Source organism: Rhodnius prolixus, unplaced genomic scaffold (genome assembly GCF_049639745.1).
Source record: "Rhodnius prolixus isolate KJV_2025 unplaced genomic scaffold, Rpr scaffold_2, whole genome shotgun sequence".
Lineage (NCBI taxonomy): Eukaryota > Metazoa > Arthropoda > Insecta > Hemiptera > Reduviidae > Rhodnius > Rhodnius prolixus.
The window spans coordinates 13,721,292-13,743,752 of NW_027411592.1; the positions used below are offsets into that span (position 1 = coordinate 13,721,292).

Sequence of the window (22,461 nt, forward strand, 5' to 3'; positions counted from 1 at the left end):
CCAAGGATATGTAATGAAAGCAGCGGTAGCTTCAAACCTTAAACCCTCTTTTAGACGTTAAAGTTAGTTTTGACTTTTGAAAAAAGGTATACACCACGAGCCATTAGATTCAGTTCGTACAGCCTTCTATGACGTGCTTTAAATAAGTTACTCGTCATTCTGTTGACTTTAGATTTCAATTCATTTTTGAAATTTTTGCCACTCTTCTCAGATCTATAAATTCCTTTTGTTTGAAACATTTGTGGTGATTTTATTAAAATAAGTCGAACACTGAAGAAAAAGTTAATGATTCTTTCTATAAGCTCAAAATAATTTGGCTAAAATAAATAAAAAAATAAATACAAAAAGTCTTTAAATTTATTACTTAATTAATCATAAATTTAAGAATTCATTTCATTCAGTGGACGGAAATTTAAAATTCAGTTTATTCTTAATTTACAATTTAAAGTTATTATTTTTTGAAAGTTATTTAAATTATAAAAACAAAAGAAAGATCTATTTACAAATCTAAATTAGGATTTTTTTTTGCAACAAAGAATACAGAATAAAATGATGTTCTCAAACATATCTGATTGGAATAGGTTTATTATTTATGCCCCTAACACTGTTGTTCATATTGTTCATTCATCTGAATACTTCAACAATTTCAGTAATAATTTTGGATAATTCAAATGTTAATATAAAAGTATTGAACGCTAAAACAATAACATCCAAATAAAACTTTTTAATAAAGGCCCACAATGATGGCTGTTCACGATGTGTGAACATGTGGATGATGCAAGGAAATGTTGAACTGAGTGTACACTGTCCGATGATACCGATTAAGGAAATCAGCAGCTTCAAATTGGGCACAACCAACGCTCCTAAAACTGCAATCAGGGCAAAATTTAGAATTACAAAGAAGAAATTTGTAATAAATGTATATCTATTTGTTTCTATTGAATTTAGTGTCAAAATGGCACATTGTTTTCAACTTTTTCGTTGGTTAAAGTTTAATATAAAGCATAAGCGATTCTATATTAAAATTTATATGATGGAGAATCTGTCTGCACAAATTTTTCTTGAGAAATAATTTTCTGACACCATTTGAAAAAAAAATAAAATAGATCAATACTTAATAAATGAATTTATTAATCAAAGAATATCATTTGGATTTTTTTTTTTTTGAATGTTCTATTTAAGTTTCTTTATTTGCTGAATATTTACATACATTGCAAATGAATGGTTGTTTTATTATTTTAAATATTTTGTAATTGATAATACATTGAAATATGTTAATAAGTTGTAAGAGTGCGGCGATTGACTGTGGCGTTAAATTATAGAAAAACATCAGAGAACTTGGAAATGAAACGACTACGGCTTATAAAATATAGAAAATGTTACTATTTATTGTTAAAAAAAAACCGCACTAATTTTGCTAATATGGGCTGGGACAACAACAAATCAAAATTAATGATACTCTAATGTTCGTTTACACTCATCTATTACTTTTATTGTCCACCATTATTTAAATTTTTAAATTATTATTCATCTAAATTATAGCTACAAGTAACTATTATAATCTTTTATTTAGAATGAACTATTTGATAATTTCTTTGAATTTATCAGACAAAAACATGCATATCTTAGTCAGTATCCCTGACCGGTTTACGATTTTAGCTCAGCATCGGAGGTAGAATAGTTAGTTTAGAAGATTGATTTCACTTAAGTTACTGAGTCGAACTACACATTTAGCAGCTAGGGTGGTATTCAAATCAAAGGTATTATCCAGCACTGCGGACCTGAACACTTTTTCAGTAGATGATAATTAAAATAAAACAAACTTTTATCATGCCCTGCAGTAAAAGATTTTTTTAAAACCAATATTCTAAAGCGCCTTATTTTTATAAGCTCACAAATCAAACACTACAGCTTGGTCATCTTACTTGTTGAAAGTTACTGGGTGGACATCACAGTATCATATCACCGTATTTTCCTCCTAAATAAAAATAAGGAGTTTTGCAATTGGCTTCAGTTTATTTGATGTATGAAATATAAATTGAAACTTTATCGTTAATAATGTTGTTACGATTGTTGGTTGGGGTGAGTCTCAGATTGCGGGCGGGTCGCAAGCGGTGGTGAGACACGGTCTTATAAGTCACACACCAAGTCGGCGGTATAAAGATGTGAAAAAGTGATATCTTGTGCACAATGTGGCTGCTGCGCGCATATTAAGCAATCTTAAAACTAGTCTACAATTTGAATGGGTTGAAATACCTGTAATTGAAACTATTGCAATTTTCAATAAATATTGCTTGAACTTTACATTTTTCTTCACAATATCGCATAAATAATCATTCCAAACGATATCTAATAGAATATAATTTTGCACTGCGGTTGCCGTTATTGTTGATATTGAGAGAAATACTTGCACCAATGTCGCTGAGCTGTAACAAATAATAATTGAAAACTGCATTTCTGAATTATTAGACTGAATTTGTTTTGTTCAGTGAAAAATATTTTAAATCTAAGATGCTTGGGAGTTTCGCCAATGGTTGAATTCCCCCCTCATGCTATTCATGTATTTATTTTATGTATCATGTTGAATCAGCTTCACTTGTAGCAGAAATGTGCTGTAGTTGTGAAAATAAATAAACTTAAAAAAAAAATCCAAAATGTACTTCTAACAGACCTGATACTGGGAAATGCCACTTTACCGAATCGATTTTGTAGTCTTCACTACGGAGAACTTTTATAAAGGGCGCTACTAGGAAAGGGGAAATTGTTTGGTTTTCTTCTAAATACCCTCAATTTAAATTTATAACATATCTAGTAAGTATTAAATGCAAAATTTAAATCTCAAATATGAGGAAAATTGACTGACCGGATATACTATCACCTAATAGATTTTTTATTGTAGTTGTTTGCCATTTTTTTTTTCTCGAAAATCAAACCTTTTACTGAAGTCAACTACTTTTTATTCAGAATTGTAACTTTAAAGAAAACTTAACTTTAAGTTGCTTCTAGGAAGAGAAAATATAACGGCCAGCAGCTGAATTCGAATCCGTGATCTCCGCGTTGGAATCCAGTATTCGTTAACCACTTATTTAATCTCTTCGCTCAGAAATAATTGCTTTTAAATCCAGATCCACGCGATAACTTTTCAAGTTGGCCAATGTTATTTCGTTAGAAGGATTCTCAGTTCGGTCCTTCACTATAAACACCTTACATCATGATTATCAAAATATAACACTTTGAATCCAATTCACTAATGTGAATTCCAAACCACAATACAAGATTTAGTCCTTTCAAAACAACATGAAATTAATTTTAATTAATCTCAAACATTATCTTAGGCCAAGGCCTTCAAGAAGTCGTCAAGATACGGTTAAAACTGAGTTATGAGAAAAAACATTTGGTCATTGTTTAAAACTTTATTAAGGAAAAAAGTAAAGTAATCGCCTATTTTCTCAGACGGGGCTTAACGTCCACCAACCAAAATTAGGTGTTGCAACGTTTAAAAACCATCCATATTATAGTTCGGTAAAAGGCTAATTTATTCTTATCTAGCCTTCAGAGAAGTATCGTAATAAATTGTAAATACATATAAACATATCGTAAGTAAATAAATTCCTGACGAAAGTGATTAAAGCCTCTTAAAGCTATACTTACAGACTATATTTGGGAAGATTAACAGTCACTGTGGCCTGTTGGGCAGCAGGTCCATATTTAAGATATCCTAGCAGTCCAAAGACTAAATAAAGGATACCAGTCAAAGTGGAGTTTACGTTTAGTAAGCCGAATTTGGATGACATTTTTGATGGATTCTTCAGATCGTTTTGCAGCGGCAGTACCTAGCAGTAACAAAATTTAAGCTGTATTAAACAAGAATTATCCTTAGTCTAATCTACTTTTCTACGATATCAACGATTGACTGTCTAGCAGTTAGTAAACCATTGCACTATGGATGGAATAAGCAAACTTTTTCCAGCAACTTTGTTGCAAACGTATTTCTAGGATTTCAAAGGAAAAACTAGCGATGTAAATTGTTATGGAAATTAAAAGGCAAATAAGGAAGATATGGCGAAGCAATACGAAGTCTTAGAGGATGTAACTCAATGTATGTTGAATACTAGTAACCAATCCAGTACGTTCTAATTACTAATACTAGAGACAAGAATAAAATAAAACTTTATGACTATCTCGACTTAATCAAGTTGTTTTCTCGGGATATGAAATGTTAACAATAGTCTTCAGGTATTCTAAGAATAGTTAACAAATTACGCTAAACTTCTAGGTATACTTGAACTGAACTAAGGAGGTGACTCCTACGACGTGCAAATGCTACAACTGTCAATCAGTATTGATCACAAACATATCATCTTACGTTGGTTCACACTAAATTGAATTGTTTGCCTGTTTATTGTTCAGAAATCATATAAAACATGACTTACCAGTGAGATACATCCAGTGGCAAAGAAGATGGTACCAATAAAATAAGGAATATCCCTCACATCCCCGAACATTTTCCTCTCTTCAAGTGAGGGTAAATCTTGTGTGACATAATAAAAAATAACTGTCACACTAGATAACAATACGATGTTGCCGAACAGAGATACTATGGCCATTTTCTTCAAAGTAATCACTAAATTAGCGGCCAATATAAATGGTGTTGACCAAGCTATGTACTCTCGTAAACTTCTAACACCCACATGTGGATCGAAAACCTGGAAGTTATCCATTATATTATTATTTTCTAAACATTATTAAATCTAAATAATTACAAGAAACTTCTTGAAGTATAAACCTCTTTAATATTAGTTGCAATGAAGATGACATAAGTACAATTGCCGGCGATTTGTCCAAATAATAATAGAGCGTTTGTTGATTTCCTGTTGAAAAATTAATTAGCTTATTTATTTTAAAATTGTGGATCATAATTAAAAATTACTTTAATTAAAAACATTTATCACTGGTACTTATATTATTACTATAGTACCTACACTGATTGTAACTTAATAAAATGTAGCTTACACAAATATTGGAGCAAATTTTTTGGCCCCTTTGGGACCATCTTCAAAAGCTGCCTCTACTGTTCCTTGGTACGTCATTGAGGCTACATTCCGTCTTCTTGCCAACTCCAGCTGAGATCTCGCCTGAAAAAGAACATTTGTTTTAATGATTTTTTTTTTTTAACAACTAAAATAAAGGTTATAAAAATATGTGTAACAGGTGAACTAGGAATTGAATTTCTTCTATTTCATTGAAAATTAAAGTAATTTTTTCTTTGTCTTGTCAGTGCCTAGCTATTTCGGACATGCGTCACCTAACAGCCAAATTTAATTTATAATTTCGAGTATATATCCCGCTAAAATCGTCTAAAACTTGACATCTTATTAGAGCTAGGAATCGGCCATGCTATCATAAAGTGCAGATGTAATGGTTTGCCAGCACTTTTGGGACTAAGCCCAGTCAGTGATAAACTGATGAAACTGTAAGCTACAGATTGATGAAAATTCCTCGCATTTCTTTTCTGGGCTTCCTACAGTTTGCTAATTGTTTTTCCAGCATCTTATTACAACGGCGTTGATTTGATGATCTTTTAGCTAAAAGCGAAGATATCTTTAACGTCCAAGTGCCTTCCTTAGCTACATTGTGAAGTTTCTTCATTGCCATCACCCACAACGCCAGCAAGTTCTCTGAAAAGTAATCCCTTGACACATTATCTATACATTGCATTGTAACGCATTAGACTTATGGCCTATATCAGAGTGTATGGACAGTTTATCAACAAATTATCTTCTGGATTTTCGTTCAGCTTTGTTCTTTTCCACTCACGGGCAATAGTCTCTTTTAGCTCATCCTCATATAAGTTCGGGGCTTGCAGCAACAGTACTTAGAACCAGAAAAATACGTGAGCCAACGCTTCTCAGTTTCTACAGATGAGATTTGCAGTCGTGAAGATAAATTACACGAAAAAATTTATTATTAACAAATGATTTGCCAATGAACATTAATTTAAGATGTGTAGCAATTAATTGTTAGTTAACCTAATTCTGGCTAAATTAATATTACCCTTCTTTCTGATTTAATATTTTATAGCAAGAACAATAAATTGAAAGATTCGATAATTTTATCTTGTCCATTGTTATAAGCTAAATTACAATAATGAAGCTTTTATGAACTAAAAGTTAAAATATCGTACCATTCTGTACCAACGTCCTATTCATTAATAGTTAATAGAATTGTATATGAGTTATTGATAGTATCTTAGGTACCTGCTGACTGAAGATAGACTAAAGATAAATTTAAATATCTTTTCATATTGTTTAATTTAAATTTAATTCCTGTTTATTTATTTTAAAAGATCACTTATTTAATTATTCTCTCATTCAAATTAGTTAAAGGAATTGCTAATTTGATCTTATAAAATCATTTGAAAACTAAAGAACTTACAATAAGGTTTTATCATTGTTAGAAGTTTCTCTTCTTAATTTACTCTTCTGATGAAGGCAAAAGGATGAATGGTGTCCATAACCTTATCAGTGCATTCTCATTTCAGCACGCTGTTCTTTCATAACAGTCAGGAAGCCGTTGCGGTTTCAAAAAATGCTTGAAGGAAGAGTAAAACTAAAGGTAATCAGCTGGACTTGAACCAATGTTGATTGAATTTGAAGTGGCCTTAATGAAAGCCAAATCTATTACTATCTAGATCAGGGGTGACAAACATGCGGCCCCCGAGGTAATTATGGCCCACGATGAACTGAAATAAAATGAAAATAGAAAAAGTTTTTGTGAAGGAAATAGCGCTTAGTGAATATCGAGGCAATATCGTACACATAATTCCCAGTATCCGTTAACTACTGAAGACGAGTATACACGTGGTCCTGGGGGCTTGTACGTATAAACGCGCAGACTTAGTTCCAGCGACGTTTGGAAGCCATATGTCTGCCACTTTCAGCGGAATTCCAGCATGATCCGGTTTTAAAAGACGAAGTAGGAATTCCCAAAATATATTCTTATTTAGGTGAGAAATATCCAAAAACGTTTGCTGTACAAATTTTGGGTTATTTTTGGAGTACGTTTTTGGGGTGAGCAACTATTTCCGTCTATGAAATTAAATAAAACGGCATACAGATCAAGATTGATTGAAAAACATCTATCTGCCTTAATGAAGATTATCTGTTCTCAACCTCTGAATCCAAATATTGGAAATCTAGGAAAAATTTGTAAACATGTTGTGGCCCACGTGAATCTCGCCTGTTGCACCAAGTGGCCCGTGGTTCAATCGAGTTTGACATCCCATACTCAGAGCCCAAATAAGTAATAAACACAATGTTCAATGCATAACTAGAGCCCAAAATTCGCAATTTACAGTTATATATAAAAAGCTAAATTATAATTTAGATTCGAATGTAGCATAATATGCTAATTCTTTTTAATGAATTCTTCTTGACTTTTCTTGATGTTGTTTCATAACTTAACATATTATGTTAACGACAACTTTAAAACAGATAATATTAGTTGGATTATTAAGCTAAGAGGTGATTTAATTAATTTAAATTACAAAAGGTATAATAATGATTTAACTGCACAGCTGTGTACTTTATGCGATATGATAGAAGTAGAAAATGTAATGCATTTTATTGCGCGCTGCCCAGCATACAAGGAAATTAGAGTAAAACATTTAAAAAAAAATTGTATTTCAGAAGATGATTTAATAACATATTTAAATGGAAACTGCTGGGATGTTCTACTGAAATATTGTAAAGCAGCGTGGTACTTTAGAAGCGTAAAAATTGCTAATTCATAAATTTTGAATAATTTTTATTTAACGTTAAAAAGTTGAACTAACAGCTGTTTTTACAGTTTATTTTGTTCTATGTATTTAAGTCCATGTTTATTTATTTTAATAGATTCTTGCTATAAATATGTATAACTCACAACATAGCCTCCGCTGATGGTCCTTGACCTTGCGTATGTCTTCTATTCGGATTTGTAATAAAATTATATAAGATGTATTTTTAGTTTTTCTAAATTGGTTAGTTAGTGTATTTTTATTTTTTATTATTTTTGAATATGTATTTGAGTTTTGAATCTGAATAAAAGACTTTACCTACCTACCTACCTACATCCCTGATCTAGATTGTAGGTTATACAGGTTTGTAAGCTAAATCCTCAGTGCCTTATCAATATCTATTGAGTCTTACTATTGATAGAGTTTTTGTTTGTGCACAAAATGGGGTGAGAACGTGCGCAGAACGTAATTTTTTCCCCTTATTATTTTTTTTCTGAAGGGTCCATGTCAGCTACCATCCTCTCATTAAAGTGAATAATTAGTGCGTACGTACATTCAATTTACAACCAAAAATTTTTAATCCATAGAAACTTTTCATTTCCACATATCATTTACTTGGTGTTAATTTGAAAATATAATATGGTCGACATGATTTCTTTCTGGTGCTAAATGTTTTTACTTATTCAGATACTTTCTTTTGTGACAGCAATTTCTCAGCTGGTTTTCGTTTCTTTGTAATCACACAAAACCAATTTTACTTTTAGAAATAAATCCCACTTTCCCCGAACATCTATGAACAACACTCTTCATAATTTCTCAGTAAGCCGAGAAAATCTAGCGTTGTAACGCTATGGTCAGCATTTGGAATAATAGCACTGTTTGAATTTAATATCTATTCTTATATTTACAAAATTAAATGATTGGATGAAGAAATTATCGGCACGATTATACAATTTACGGTACCAAGTAGTAAGGCCCACTAACCCTACTTGTGCTGGAGACTAATTCTTTTTAATGAATTCTTCTTGACTTTTCTTGATGTTGTTTCATAACTTAATGATGTGTTGATTCTTTTCGACTGGAATTTAATCAGCGAGAAGTCTCCCTTTAAACGTTCGCCTCTATTCACTGCGACCAAATGAATCTATTGTGGCTCTCTAAAGCTCATTAGAAACCTCTATTAAATGTTCAAATGGGAGTGAATGAGTTTAAATTTAAAAGCATATATAAAAATAGCGGAACATTGGAAATTGGATCCATGAACTTCATCAAGGACAAATTCAGGTATTCACATAAGTAAACACTGAACACCGAAGGCAGTTCATATCATTAATTTACGTTCAATATGAGTTAAAGAAGACACTTTGAGTGTTTCAAAACAGATTTTTGTTAAATTGAAATGAAATATTTGAATACTCAAGAAGGTAATAAAGCTCATTTGGTAGGCTCTTCCCCTGAAAGTAATGTTATCATCCCGGGTTTAGGCAGACTGTAGTTGACCACTTTTTAGCAATAATTAAAAAGAATTTTATATGCCATTAACATCGATCTTTCGGTTTTTTGAAGACTTTCTATGTAATTGCGTAAAATAAAGGTTCTGCTACGAATTTCGCTCCAGCTTATAAAGAATTTTTTCCCCAAATTTATTTTTAGAGATTTGCGAAAAGGAGTTAAACATCCAAATTCAGTATGTATGGTTATAATGTATATATGGAATAAACGTCAGTTTCATAATATTTATGTCTGAAATGCTAAAATGAAATCCTAATCTAGAACAATACAAATTTATTACGCAATTTTATTAAAAAATTAGTTATAATATTGTTGGAAATGTATTAAAGAAATGATGCATAACTAATACCGATTTGGGGTGTTCTATTTTAATAATTGAGTTACATAATTCGGTTCTGAAAATAAAATCGAATTATTGAACACTAGTTTCCTTTTTACTTACCAGGAGAAGAGAACAATAATTAACCATGAAGGTGACACCAACGATTCCTAAAATACCTCCTATATAGCCGGCTTGATTGAATGCAGCGGGGAGTGCCAAGATCCCTGTGCCCACTGTCCCTCGAAACAAATGCACAAGTCCTTCCCAGTATCTGAAATTGAGCAATTTAAATTTATACACCACCATTTTTCTATTTTCTCTTTTATTTTCTTTTCTTATGCTGTGATCTTGTGTAATTTTGTAATTTTGATTCATCAAAAAGGCTGGTAGTCCACGCGGAATCAGTTTCTATTTCTGCATGCTTAAATTTCTGCCTTCATTCCCTGACTGTGAAAGCATCTAGTTGAGAAGGATAACTAAAGGATTCAGTTTGTTAATAATGGATTTCTGGTCTGGCTTTCGCGCTACGTAAGTTTGAGCGAACTTTTTAACTCGGATCTAGTGTGGTGAATTCATGGCGGCTATTTCTGGGATATGGCTGCGAGAACATCACAACTTTAGAGCTTCTGGGCTGACAGGTAGAACTCATAAGCACAACACTAACCTCTGCTGCTACACAACGCAAATGACATCCCACTTAGAAGCACCGCGATTAACGAGCACAGTCTTGACGCGGTCCTGGCTGGGTGGCCATGCCTCTTTATAAAGAGTTTTAATGAGTCATTAAAACTAATGGATTACGTACTTCGAATGGGCGAGCGGCTTCGCTATGAGGTGTGTTTTTGCAGTTTTTCCAACTTGGCGAGACCGGAAGACCGGTTGGTCCTCTGTCCCATATGTGTAGCGCAATCTAGAAACCCCAAGTTCATGTACTGGAGTTTTTAATAAACCCCAGTCGCTTAGCGAACTCTAAAATAAAAGAAAATAGAAAGCTAAGAAAACGGAGTTTTTGGCGTCATATCAATATATTTAAAATGCTGAAATCCCACCAAAGAACCTTTCTTTAAATAGCTGAGAACTAAAAATAAAATAAAATATCTTGCTCAGTGATGAATAGCAATGCATGCATAACGGTTGAAATCGAAAATGTTATTTTTTTTTTCAATATCATTACTTTTATCTTCTGAAATTAACCGCTTGCAATACTTACGATGTCTTGTGCGTTGCCTCATCGTCTTTCAGCGTTTCTGGGGATTTCTCCTCAAATCCCTCCTTATTGAAGTGTTTATTCTCCTTCCCTAGAGAGCCATTCTCTCTGAAAATTAAGCAATGAGAGAAAATAAACAATTTCTTTAGAAATCTTTTTAATAATAATTTTATTAAATCATCAATTCTCTCGTTCAAGGAGTAACGTAATTCCGCCAATTAAAAAATATATTCTACTTTGGTTGCTTTTTTCGGTTTGGTTTTCCAATGAAATTTTCTAATTTTGGAAATATTATCTTAAATATTTTATTAGTTATAAATAAGAGATATAGAATTTTATTTGTCGCGCTAAACACAATGGATTATAATTTTTTATTTCAGTTCTTCTTAAAACATTAATAAAAAATAGAATACAAAATAAATAAAAATAATATTAATAAAAACAAAAAGGCATATTGCTTTCAAATTGCTACCATTATTAGGTAGCTGCAACAATTCAAAATTATTGTATTAACTTTTATATTAATAATTATTAGATTCAAATAATTTGTAATATATAACAAAAGCTTAATAGAAAAAAAAAACACAATAAATACAGTAAATTAAGTATTGGAAAGAAAAAGTTTCCTCGCCTTCATAATGTTCATTTGGCCATTTTGCTTCTTATTAATAGGTGAAAAAAACGGTTAAAAAAGTAATTCAGCCCTTAAACTCTACAGGATTAGTCTATTTAAGGATAAGCTGGAACATTAGTAACTATTTTTGCGGTATGAAATTGAAATAAAAAACTTGAACGAGAAAATGGTTTTTATTTTTAAAGAAAATTTTTGATTGGAATCTTACATAGGAAAGAATGTTTTCCAACGTTACGCTTTTTCGTGCAGTTTTTGGCGATCAACAACCCTTTTACAACTGGCCTACCGCGGCAGTTTTAATAATAAAATTTGTTCTTTTTTTTTTTGGACAAAGGAAAATATATTAATAAGAGTGACGACATAAGAATTACATTAGGAAATAGCTTTTTTAGAGTGTTTTCTTGAAGTATAGTGTTAAGATTATAGGTGACGTGAAGGCCACGATAAAAACAAATATTTACGACAAAGTTTTGTTAATTTTGTTATTAAAACTGTCCGGTAAGTCAGCTGTTTAAAGGTTGATCGTCAAAAAGTGCCCCACCACAAATAAAAACGGTTAAGAACATATAACTTGAAAAAAATTTTCTGTATAAGATAAAACTCTGAGATATTGTTTAAAAATGAGGAGCTGATGCTTATGAGAGTAATTGTTAGCAACAATGTACATCAAATTGGTTTTGAGAGAAATGTTACTAAAAATGGGGAAAAAAGCAGATTACAGAAATGGGGTTTACCGTTGTTTTTGCCTTGTATGCTAAACAACATAGCACCTAAAAGCGTGAACTAATTTTCATGAATTCATTTAGATGTGCCTTTTCAGGTTCTTGTTGAGGCTTTATGGGTGTGGTAGGTGTTAGTCTGAGATCCTCTCTAAAATGTGTCTTTAGTGAGGATTTGTAAAAACATTGCTCAATGGGGAATATTCAATTATTTTAGAAAGCCCAAATGTAAATAAAGTACATAGTTTTTTCTAACGTTTCATTGGTTGAAATTACGTTATGAAGCGATACCTAGGCCAAACTAGGTAACTTTTTGACTTTTTTTTTTTAGTACCTTATGAATATTTTAAACTGTAAGTGTTTATTAAGGAGATACATATTACGTAAATTGTAAAAGTGACGTATTAATCAAATGCTGAATTTTTTAAATTTATTTCCTGTGTAATTTCTTATTTTTTCGTTTTTTGTCACTTAACTGACTAAAATTATCTAAAAATGTTGTTGAAAAAAATTGTTAATGGTTTTCCTTTAACTTTACCTCCCAAATGTTTTATTTATAGGTGATAATAAATAATGTCACATTAATTATTAACGATGATTGTCAGGCCCTAGCATTGAAGGCTATATATGGTTTGTGGTGGGTTGCTTGGACATTCTAAGGAGAATTTGTAGCAAAAAGCAGAATTTGAGCGTTATTTCCGAAGCCTTTCCATAAAAATCTGCCTTGTTGAAAGCTGTGGAGGAACTGAATACATTAGATAGATATAATGTGTCTTAGAATAAAGCCAAACTGTAAGGCGCCTGCCCTAGGCGTCTTCTAGTTTCTAGAATGCTTGCCATTTGTCCGCTATCAATCAGAACTAGCAGTTGCAATAATTCTGGAAACTGCCCCTTTATTTCCGGCAATACTACAAGATCGAATTGGCCAACTTCTACTCTAGATGCCGATTTTTACCTTCAGCTAATGACCATTTTACATTTCATGTTATGGTGTTCAAAGATTTAATTTCTTTCAACTCGCAGTAGTTAAGACTGTGTCAAGCTTTCTTCTATATTACCTTGAAGAGGTTAACTCCCTTAGCCTTACAACAACGCTCTAACCCACAAGGTAATGGGAAATGTGGTACCAAAAGGGTAAAAAGGAAGAAGGAACGTGAGGCAGAAGGGAGATAAACACAAGAAAAAGCAACTGCCGCCTCATTACATTCAGCCAGTAAGTATTGTGACGTATACCAATCTCAAAACCATATGGGCTAGGTTTAATTATGAAAAAATTAAAATGATAAAAACTCCTTTTCACATAAATTTTCACGGAAAGAATTTGAAATTAAAGAGGGTCCGGTCATTATTCTGAGACAAAGATTCTTTGAATTAAAGACTATTATTTAAGATAATTCTTATTAAATCCTTTTAATCCTTATTAAATTTACGAGTATTTGATGTTAAGAATTGCATTCATAATTGCATTTTACAGGTAAGTTTGAAATATCTCTTACACCACAACCGGACTGATATTAATTTTCATTAAGGAAAAAGTTTCCAATAGTAATTATAGCGTATTTAGGAGAATAGTAATAGGAGAATTAGCTCATTATAGTCTGACATCATACGTAGCTCTACTACATCATACGTATTTGTTAACATAAACTCAAAATACATATATATTTTGTTTAATGAGCTTTAAGATTGCACTGTTAAGGGTATTAATTTTTTTTATTTCTTGAATTCATTCTTTACCTAATAATAAAAATTAATTCAGAAATGAAGCCAAATCGAAAGAATCCTTTCATTTTTATACATTACATTCAGGACCAGAGTTTAAACCAGACTTTTCCACTGATACCTTTAAAATAGTTGACAAGTACAACAGAACATGAATCTACAGGGCATAATACACTGAAATTTATTGGTTAGTGTTCAGGTAGTATAAAAATCAATACTAAATCCACTTCTTTTTGGTTTCTATTTCATCTATTGTGATAGTTTGATTAATATTTATTTATTGATTTTTAATTTTAACTCTGTTGACGTACTGAAGGAGTAGATCAGATCAGGTGTGACAGTGGGAGGTCCCTCCACAAGCAGGAAGGAACGCAGGCAGTCCAAATCCCCATTGTTCCCCGCCCACCACTAAGAAGTACCGGGGTTTCAAAACTAACAAATCCGGTTAAGAATTGCCAGATGTCAATACAATAAATTAATAAAGTAGCATCAGGACACTAGGGAGCATGGCAACTCAATCGCCCAGTGTACTGAGTAAATCTTAAAAGTTCATAAAGCTTACCAGGTGCCACAATCTCCGGAAGGGAAACATTTAACCTCCCGAAGATTAGAAATCTAGTTTTAGAATAAACGGTACATTCCTCTACTAAGTGCCGCACAGTCTCATTGGCCTCACCACAGCCAGTACAAATTGGCGATTGAGTAAGGCCGCATTTTAAAAGATGATACGCTAAATTTGCGTGTACACTCAACTGCTGAACCAACTGGCGGATCCGGAACCTGCTGTGGTCAAGCACAGCCGTTTCTGACAGGCTATTTCCCTAGCCTGATGGCATTCAGCTCGAGATCTCTACCGTTTCCGGTGTTCCTTCAAAATCCACTGTGACACCTCTGTTCTACTACGTCGATGGACACAGGTATAATGGGCTGAAGAATCATTGTAATCAACGCAGCTCTTTCCTTTGCTGTTTCATCAGGAAGTTCGTTAACCCGGTACCCCGGAGTGACCAGGAGCCCAAGTCACCGAAACAATGTTTCAAAGCCTCCAATAAGTTGAGAGCAGCATGGCAAGAAGGAAACGATGATATTGAAGGACAAAATCTTCGATGAAGGTGTTTAATCTTTTTTCATCCGATCTATGCTAAAATTGCTATTGTTTCCTTTTCTTTATGTTTTGGGTGATTTCAATTTAATCAATACTAATTATTTTATTTTAGTAAGTCAAACCAATTCTTGTTATTTAAAGACGGAATTCACTAATCTATAGACACAACAGTAATTACTTCCTTTACTTACTGATTACAATACTTTCATACCTACCCACAACTCGTTTCCTGCAAAAATATTTTGCGTTTATATGTGCTTCTAACTAGTTCTTAACTAACTTTAAGTAGGAACTCCAGATTGACAAACAAGCTCAACTAATTTCTATAAAATAATAAAATACAAAAAATTAAACAGAGACCCCTTTAAATTGAATAAATCCAATTTTCTTATTTGTTCAAAAATATAATTTTTTCTTTTAAATTGCTTGATGAAAATCATTTTAAATTACCGGAAGCAAACAGATGTAGCGTGAAAATTGAACGGGTGGAAAACCTTGACAACTATAAAATAAGGACCTCGGTATTTATCTTTCATTGATTTACAATGACATGAGGTCATTCAGACTATGAAATACTGTTATTTTTTTAGAAAAAATATTATATGTTTTTGATTTTTGTCTGAAACAAAATAAACTCGAAAGCTGTAATTGTAATTTTTTCTCTTTTAAGTTGATTTCTCTCAACCTCTTCCATAATAAAGTAAAATTAATCATTTTAAGCGCAAAATTGTGTAATTAATTTAAACTACTGTTTAATAAATGTATTAACATTTATTCAAGGAGCTGTTGCTATAAATGGTAAGTTACAATTAACTATTGATAAAAAAAAATGCCATTATTATTATCATCGTTATTACTTTACTATCGGTTAAACAAATTCTAAAAAAATAATAAAAAATTATTATAATAATACAAAAATTAAATAAGGCTTGAACCAATTTTAAATGAGATATAAAATAATTTTAATTAGATGGAAATAATTTTAATCTAATTATATTTTTTGGAATAAATAGGTTAAATCTATTGGTTTCGACGTGGAAAAGACAAAAGTGCCCATGTCTCAAAATGGGGCCTTTTGCCTTTTTGTAGGACTCTGTTGTCTCAAAAAAGATTTTAGATTTTATAATTCTAAAGTTTCTCAACAGCTCACCGTCCAAAGATGGAAGAGATGACAAAAACGAAATCTTTTGGAAAGCGGAATTGTACTGCGAAGGTTCCAAGCGCCGATTTATATGTTTCATATTGAGAGCTTTAACTTTAAAGTAACAGCAATAAAGCAGATCTAGTTTTTTTGGCAAAATACTGAAAGCTCCTTTACCTTTACGTTTAATGCCTTCCCTTCAATCGTAAAACACATCAAAGTTAGATACATGTTTTTTGAGGTTAATTAAACCAATTCGAAGACAAAGGAAAAAGAGAAAATAAATCATTATAACCATTTATCTTAAGGCTTAAATACGAATTCAAAAAGTTGAAGACACTTACAAGTTTCCGACCATGTCAGTTGATTGCTAACAGCAACATATAATTCACTTTACACTAACACCGTCCGACATTCTGTCACAGTTTGAATGTCAGTTACTTACTTCAGGGTTTCCACTCCTACAGTTTACGTCGACGTGCTCCCTCCTCTCTCCATTGTTTACCCTGTACGTACTTAACGTTTATGAAAGTACCGATACTAGTGATAAATAAGTGATGTAAATAATTTCTCTCAATCGACAATCAAAATCTTTGAATAAAATTTAAAATTTCTTGAATGCTTAAAAATAAAAATGGTAATGATCTCGAAAATACGTAAATCTAACATTCTTAGATAACACAACACTTTTATTTCAATTTTTTTTAAAGGATATTGTGGGCCAAAGAACCGTAGTATTTCAAGCAAAGTCTGTGCGACATGACATACGTGTGTTCATGACAAGATTAAAAGAGACTTCGAATGTTAGAATATGAGCATTTCTTTTGAAATTGGTGGCTAATAATGCCATTAGTTTTCAGCATGTCAATTCTAGACTGAATTGGAACTGAATTCAGTCCAATTAAAAGGTAGAGACAGCCTCTCATGTGGCCTGCAAACCATCTGCTGCGTGCCTAGGGACGTGACAAAATCAGTCGAAAAGTTTCATTCTCTCCAATGGTTAACAACAGCAGATATGGTTAACTAAAGCCGAGTGGCTTCAAGAGAAATGGTGATAGAATCATGGCCTACTAACTGAGCACTGCAAGCTCAACAGACTCATGAGCCTTTTGGGAATGGTCCATGGTGATCATTGCAGTTTTTGCTTGATCGAGACGAAGGCACCGCCCCACGTATTTATTAGGTAACGGGAACATGTTTCAATAGATCCTTATGGGTCGCGTTGTCTGGGTTTCCGTTTGGCCCAATCGAGCTTAGATTTATTCAGTTCCATCCCATCAATTTTCTTCAAATTTAGTCTGCTTTCGTTTTCGAATACTTAGTATTTATTCTAAATTTGGTCTGAATTTTAAGTAACTGTTGCATCCTTGTGAGGAACGCAGGAAGAAGGATCTCTTGCTACAATATTCTCTCCAAGAACCTCGTTACCAAAGTGGTCTCCTTAATCTAGCTTTTTTTTTCAAGATTCTGCACCATAAGATTTGGCTAATTAGAGGGGAATACTGGCAATTTATGTGAGAGATCATTCTTTTCACTTTGGCTCAGCATGGAGGCGGCTGTTCCAACGGGTACATTTCCGTTTACAGCACTTGCAGCTAACTGGCTTTAGAGGAAATGGTTTAGCATGCTCTACACAAGCCTCTGCTGGTCAAATCAAATGGCACAACGTCTTGCCGGTCTAACTGGCTGCATTCTTTAACTCTGGTGACTTAATCTGGTATTGAGGTTTTCAGAAAATATGACAACAGGGGATCTCACATCCAGCCTTCTGTAGATTGTGTTAGGAAAAGAAGAAATGATCACTTCTACTGTGCTAGTTCGAGATGTGGGACATCTGACACTTGGAGATCGAAGGTAACTGTTGGAAATCACTAGTTCTTGTAAGAAGGTTTCTTCTACTTGAATTACTTTGAGTCAGCACTGCTTTTCGCCTGCAGAATTTGCCGAACAAATTCTCCCTCTTGTCGTGTGTAATTCTTTGGTCCTGCTATCTATCTATTTACAGTCGTAATAATATTTTAATTTTCTTTTTATTTTTTCTTTAACTCTTCTTTAAACGACCAATTCAGTATTATAAGAAATCTCAACTTAATTGTCTAAAATTTATTTTTAATTCCAGTAGATAGCAGATCACCTACAAATGCGTAAAGTATTAAAGTCTACCCTCTAAGAAATAAAATTTAAATATTTAATATTTTACACAATGCAACTATGTAATGCACATGCTTTTATAGAAATAATGAAATATGTAAAATTATTCTATTCAAGCTTCGTTTACGGATTTTTCTAAAATTACCAACGAATAAATCTGTTAAACAAAATTTGCAACTGTTAAATTTTTATTCTCAATTTCTTGGAATTTTGATTGCATTTCTTCTGTAAGCTTAACAAGAACATTAAACACCACAATCTCTCTCATTCACACTTGCAAGTGATAATTGCTTTAGTATACATTCTGCATCTAGTAACAAGACTACTAAATGTCTAGAAATTAGTTAAATTCTGGCACAGCATGACCTCCTTAAACTGACAGTGGCCTATAGAACTGGTGTCTTCCCATCTCGATATAAGTATGCTACACGAAGTTTAATTATTAAATATTCTAATACTATCTGAAATTACTGACCAGAAATTATCAGAAATAAATTATCAAGTTTCAAACATATGTAATTGTTTGTTGTTTTTGTCAAGTCGTGACGACTGCTTTACTTCTTTTAAAATTGACTGGCTGGTATTTTGATTTGAATTCCAAGTTTCAAGCAATAGTTAATTATATTGAAGTCTGAGTGTTCACATTTATTTATTTAAATATTTGCAGGAGAGACCTCAATATCTGTTAATTTCTATACTTTGGATTGGAATTTTCTTACAAGGCAAGTTTGATGGTAAAACTTACCTTCAAATTTTCTTAAAAATTACGTGAAGGTAAAAGAAGATAAGTTCAAGGTGAAGTCGGTGGTAAAAGTATGAGTCTTCCACACCAAGTGCACTATCAATTTTCTTTAATTTTTCTTTAGTTTATTTATCCATCTTAATCTTATCATGTAAAATGATTCCAGGAAAATTGATTGCCGAGATGATTACCTTGCAATCAAGTTAAGTTTTCATTCTGTTTCTACTGAATAATTTACTATTCTGCTTTGCAATTTAAGGTATTGCTGGGATTTTGTGATTGAGAAAAGTGGATAAATCTGAAATAGGTTTTTCCATAATAGTATTTTCATTAAAAAAAAAAAATCTTTTGCAAACGCTGTCTGATTTTTTTTAATCTTGGAATGTAAATTGCCCGTAAGTTTGGGAAGAAATAACCAAGCACTGCAATCTTTCAAGATTTTGTACGCACCTAGTGTCAGGTAAGGGTTCTCAGATTACCTCCTAGATGAGTTATCCTAAGAATCTCAGAATCTGCCAAGGGTTTTAGAGATCTTCTCATCATCTAAATCTTCTTTGGTACATGACATCTCAGCAAGTTTGTCTCTTCAATCCCGCCTCAGAATGTACAGATTTCGTCACGTGACAAGCCCAGTTTTATCAGGTGACCTTATTTTTCTAAAAATATTTTATTACCTAAGATCAATGAACCTTATATTTCCCGTGTTATTATTTATGTTAACTAATTTTCCCTGTTAAATATGGTATTTGGTAACTTCTGAATCATACTGAACTGAAATCATCATGTTACTAAACTGAACAGAGCCTTATGAACAAGCCAAATTAAATAATTAAGGAATAAAGGACAGTTATTTATTCTTCTCATGCTGCCCAATAATTTGTAGTCTTTGTTAGGAATCTTAAACGTAAAATTGTTTGCTTCCTTTTCAAATTATATATACAATTCTATATATTTGATACATTACTGTGCAATAATAGTCTACATTTAATCTATGACAGTATTATATTTACTTTTTTCAAGATTATATTAAAACTGTCTGGTAGGACAGTTGTATTAGGGTTGACTGTTAAAAAGGCAACGAAAAAGCGTAACGTTGATTTTAATTAGTGTTGATCAAAATATTAGCTTCCGCCTGACTTCCACAACTAATTTAGTAGCTGGTAAATTTCGAACTTCACTAACAGCCATTCTCAAGGTTCTACTACATAGATTTTATTTACAATTTTTCCATAAACAACAGTTTTATTTCGTATTACTCATGTGTTGTACTACATAATACTTAAAAATGATACAGTTGAAGTAAGCCAGATTATTCTTAAAATTAAGTATATTCTGATTAAAGCTTCAAAAAAATACTTTGAGATAATAATTAGTACTTTCTGTGCAATTATCGAAAATTTATGCCTTGATCTCTTGAAAACTAAATAAATGAAACTTACGGAACTCAATAATATTTGGGTTCAAATATTTGTGTAATATCTAATCTTAGCCAAAATCAAATTAATCTTCTTGTTCTTGTTAAAATCAAATTTACGTAAAACTATGTACAAAACATTTGTTACATATATTGTTGTGTATTGTGTATGTACGACCACATAAGAATTTTAACATTTAAGAATTGTATTCTATTGTAAATAAAATCTGCAAACAGAATGACCGTGTGCTATTTGATAACTCCAAGGTTGACCAAAACAATAGCAGAAAATGGAAAATGTTTTCTTCAAATCGCAGTCATTAATATGTAGTTATTTATTCTTATGAAATCACTTGAGGAGATTGTTTGTAGTCTTTCAAATACTAGATGTGATCTCTGAGTTAAAAGCGGTCCTACAATTTCAGTTTTGGTAAAAATAATTCAGAATGTAGCGGTTAATTGGAGAATCAAGATTTTGTATCGTGATTGTTCGGTCAACGAACGAAGGTATATGTGCCCGTAAGTGAAGAGAACTAGCCACTTTTTTAACACCCTTAGCGTCTTTACCGGAATATCGGCATTACAAAACCACACTTACGTTACTTCCTCCAACACTAACAATATCAATAAATTTAATGCATAATTCGCATTCGTCTGTCGTAATTCATATGATTTTGTATCCATGACCGTTTTTATACATGATTAGGGGCAAATTAAACAGTTTGGTTAGGGACTTTAGTATTTTGAGGTCCAGGGTGTCGCTTTCAGATGCATTAGGCCAGTTCTGAAGGCACCTTGGCAGGATCTATACATTTTATTTTAGTATTTCACGTATAATTATCTATTAGAAAAAATTTTGAACTGCCTCTCCCCGTATTACTAATTATTATACGGTAATAATAATAATATCATCTGCCCCGATTTCAGATTTGTCAGAAGTATTATAAACATCAACTATTTATTTTTATAATTAAGAGATTTCATTTCTGATACTCATAGAATAGAAGTTGTGGTTAATTAAAATTAAACTAATATTCATATGAATTTAGCAAAAAAGAGTTCGCTAGTCAGTTTTACTTTACGCAAACTATTGTTTTCAACTTGCAATCTGATTCAATCTTTCAAGAAACTTACTAATGAAACCAGTTTTGCAAGTCAGTCCGGAACTAGAGTGCATCCAAGTCAGAATGCACATCACACACTTGTTGTCTATAAAAGAAAGCCCGTACTAGTAAAGTTGTCTGACCGCGTTTATACATTTGTTCCATTAATTATCCCTATGAACACTTGTGAACAATTAATCTCAGCGCTATCTGTACTCAATGCTGATGCAATCATTTTTTGTAACAATGCTAATTGATTGTTCATTCAAATAGCAAGGTTATTGAATCTAGAAATATAGAAAAAAGAACTTTGTAAAATATGATAAATAAAGAAAGTGTGAGGCAAGAAATAAATTATACGGTTAGTAACTGTAAGAAAACATAATTAGTATTTTTCAAGGGCTTATTTCAGCCTTGCAAAATAATTCATATAAACTATTTATCTTTGTAATTAAATCATAATCATTCTTTGGATTTCTTTCAGCCGGCGATGGTATGTTATCTGTTTGAGCATCAACTGTTGCAAAGTAAGTTCTCTAGAAATCTTGGTGCTCTGGTTCTGGAGGAATTATTTAATTCTGAGAACTTCCCAGCTTCTTAGGTGTTTGTTAAACTCAAATAAAACACTAGACTCCTAAGGCAAGGCGCGTTTCTTTACTTTGTATAACGGCAACTTAGTTGTTTTTTGTTTATTAAAGACCGATACAGTTGTATTTTTATTATTTTCATTCATTTTTGTAATCGCTACTCTTAGCTTTTAAACCCTTTTATTGAAAAACAAAGAAACTGAATTGATCTCTCTTATTAGCTCCTGTCCCAGGTGTAAACGTCCAGGATACTCGTTTGTCTAGAAGCTTCCACTAAAATTACCATATGATTTGATTATGCCATATCGCTAGAAAGGTAAACAAA

At 32.2% G+C, this 22,461-nt stretch overlaps 1 protein-coding gene across 1 annotated transcript; it reads right to left on the bottom strand.

The window, feature by feature from the left end:
- Positions 1-339: 339 nt before the first annotated feature.
- On the bottom strand, positions 340-16,629 carry LOC141449012 (proton-coupled amino acid transporter-like protein acs). Its single transcript, XM_074118005.1, has 9 exons — positions 16,484-16,629; positions 10,822-10,926; positions 9,732-9,882; positions 5,014-5,135; positions 4,787-4,871; positions 4,434-4,706; positions 3,652-3,833; positions 2,257-2,426; positions 340-869 (listed from the first exon to the last, which is right to left on the bottom strand). The coding sequence occupies exons 1-9, from the start codon at positions 16,495-16,497 to the stop codon at positions 625-627; spliced, it is 1,347 nt and encodes a 448-aa protein (XP_073974106.1). The 5' UTR covers positions 16,498-16,629; the 3' UTR covers positions 340-624.
- Positions 16,630-22,461: the final 5,832 nt, after the last annotated feature.

What these genes read in the sequence shown, in the direction of transcription:
- LOC141449012 (XM_074118005.1), bottom strand. An exon ending in CCACTGGATGTATCTCACTG is followed by an intron (nt 3,834 to 4,433) that starts GTAAGTCATGTT and finishes TGTTACTGCTAG; the next exon opens with GTACTGCCGCTGCAAAACGA. An exon ending in TGCAATAGTTTCAATTACAG is followed by an intron (nt 870 to 2,256) that starts GTATTTCAACCC and finishes CCCTGATTGCAG; the next exon opens with TTTTAGGAGCGTTGGTTGTG.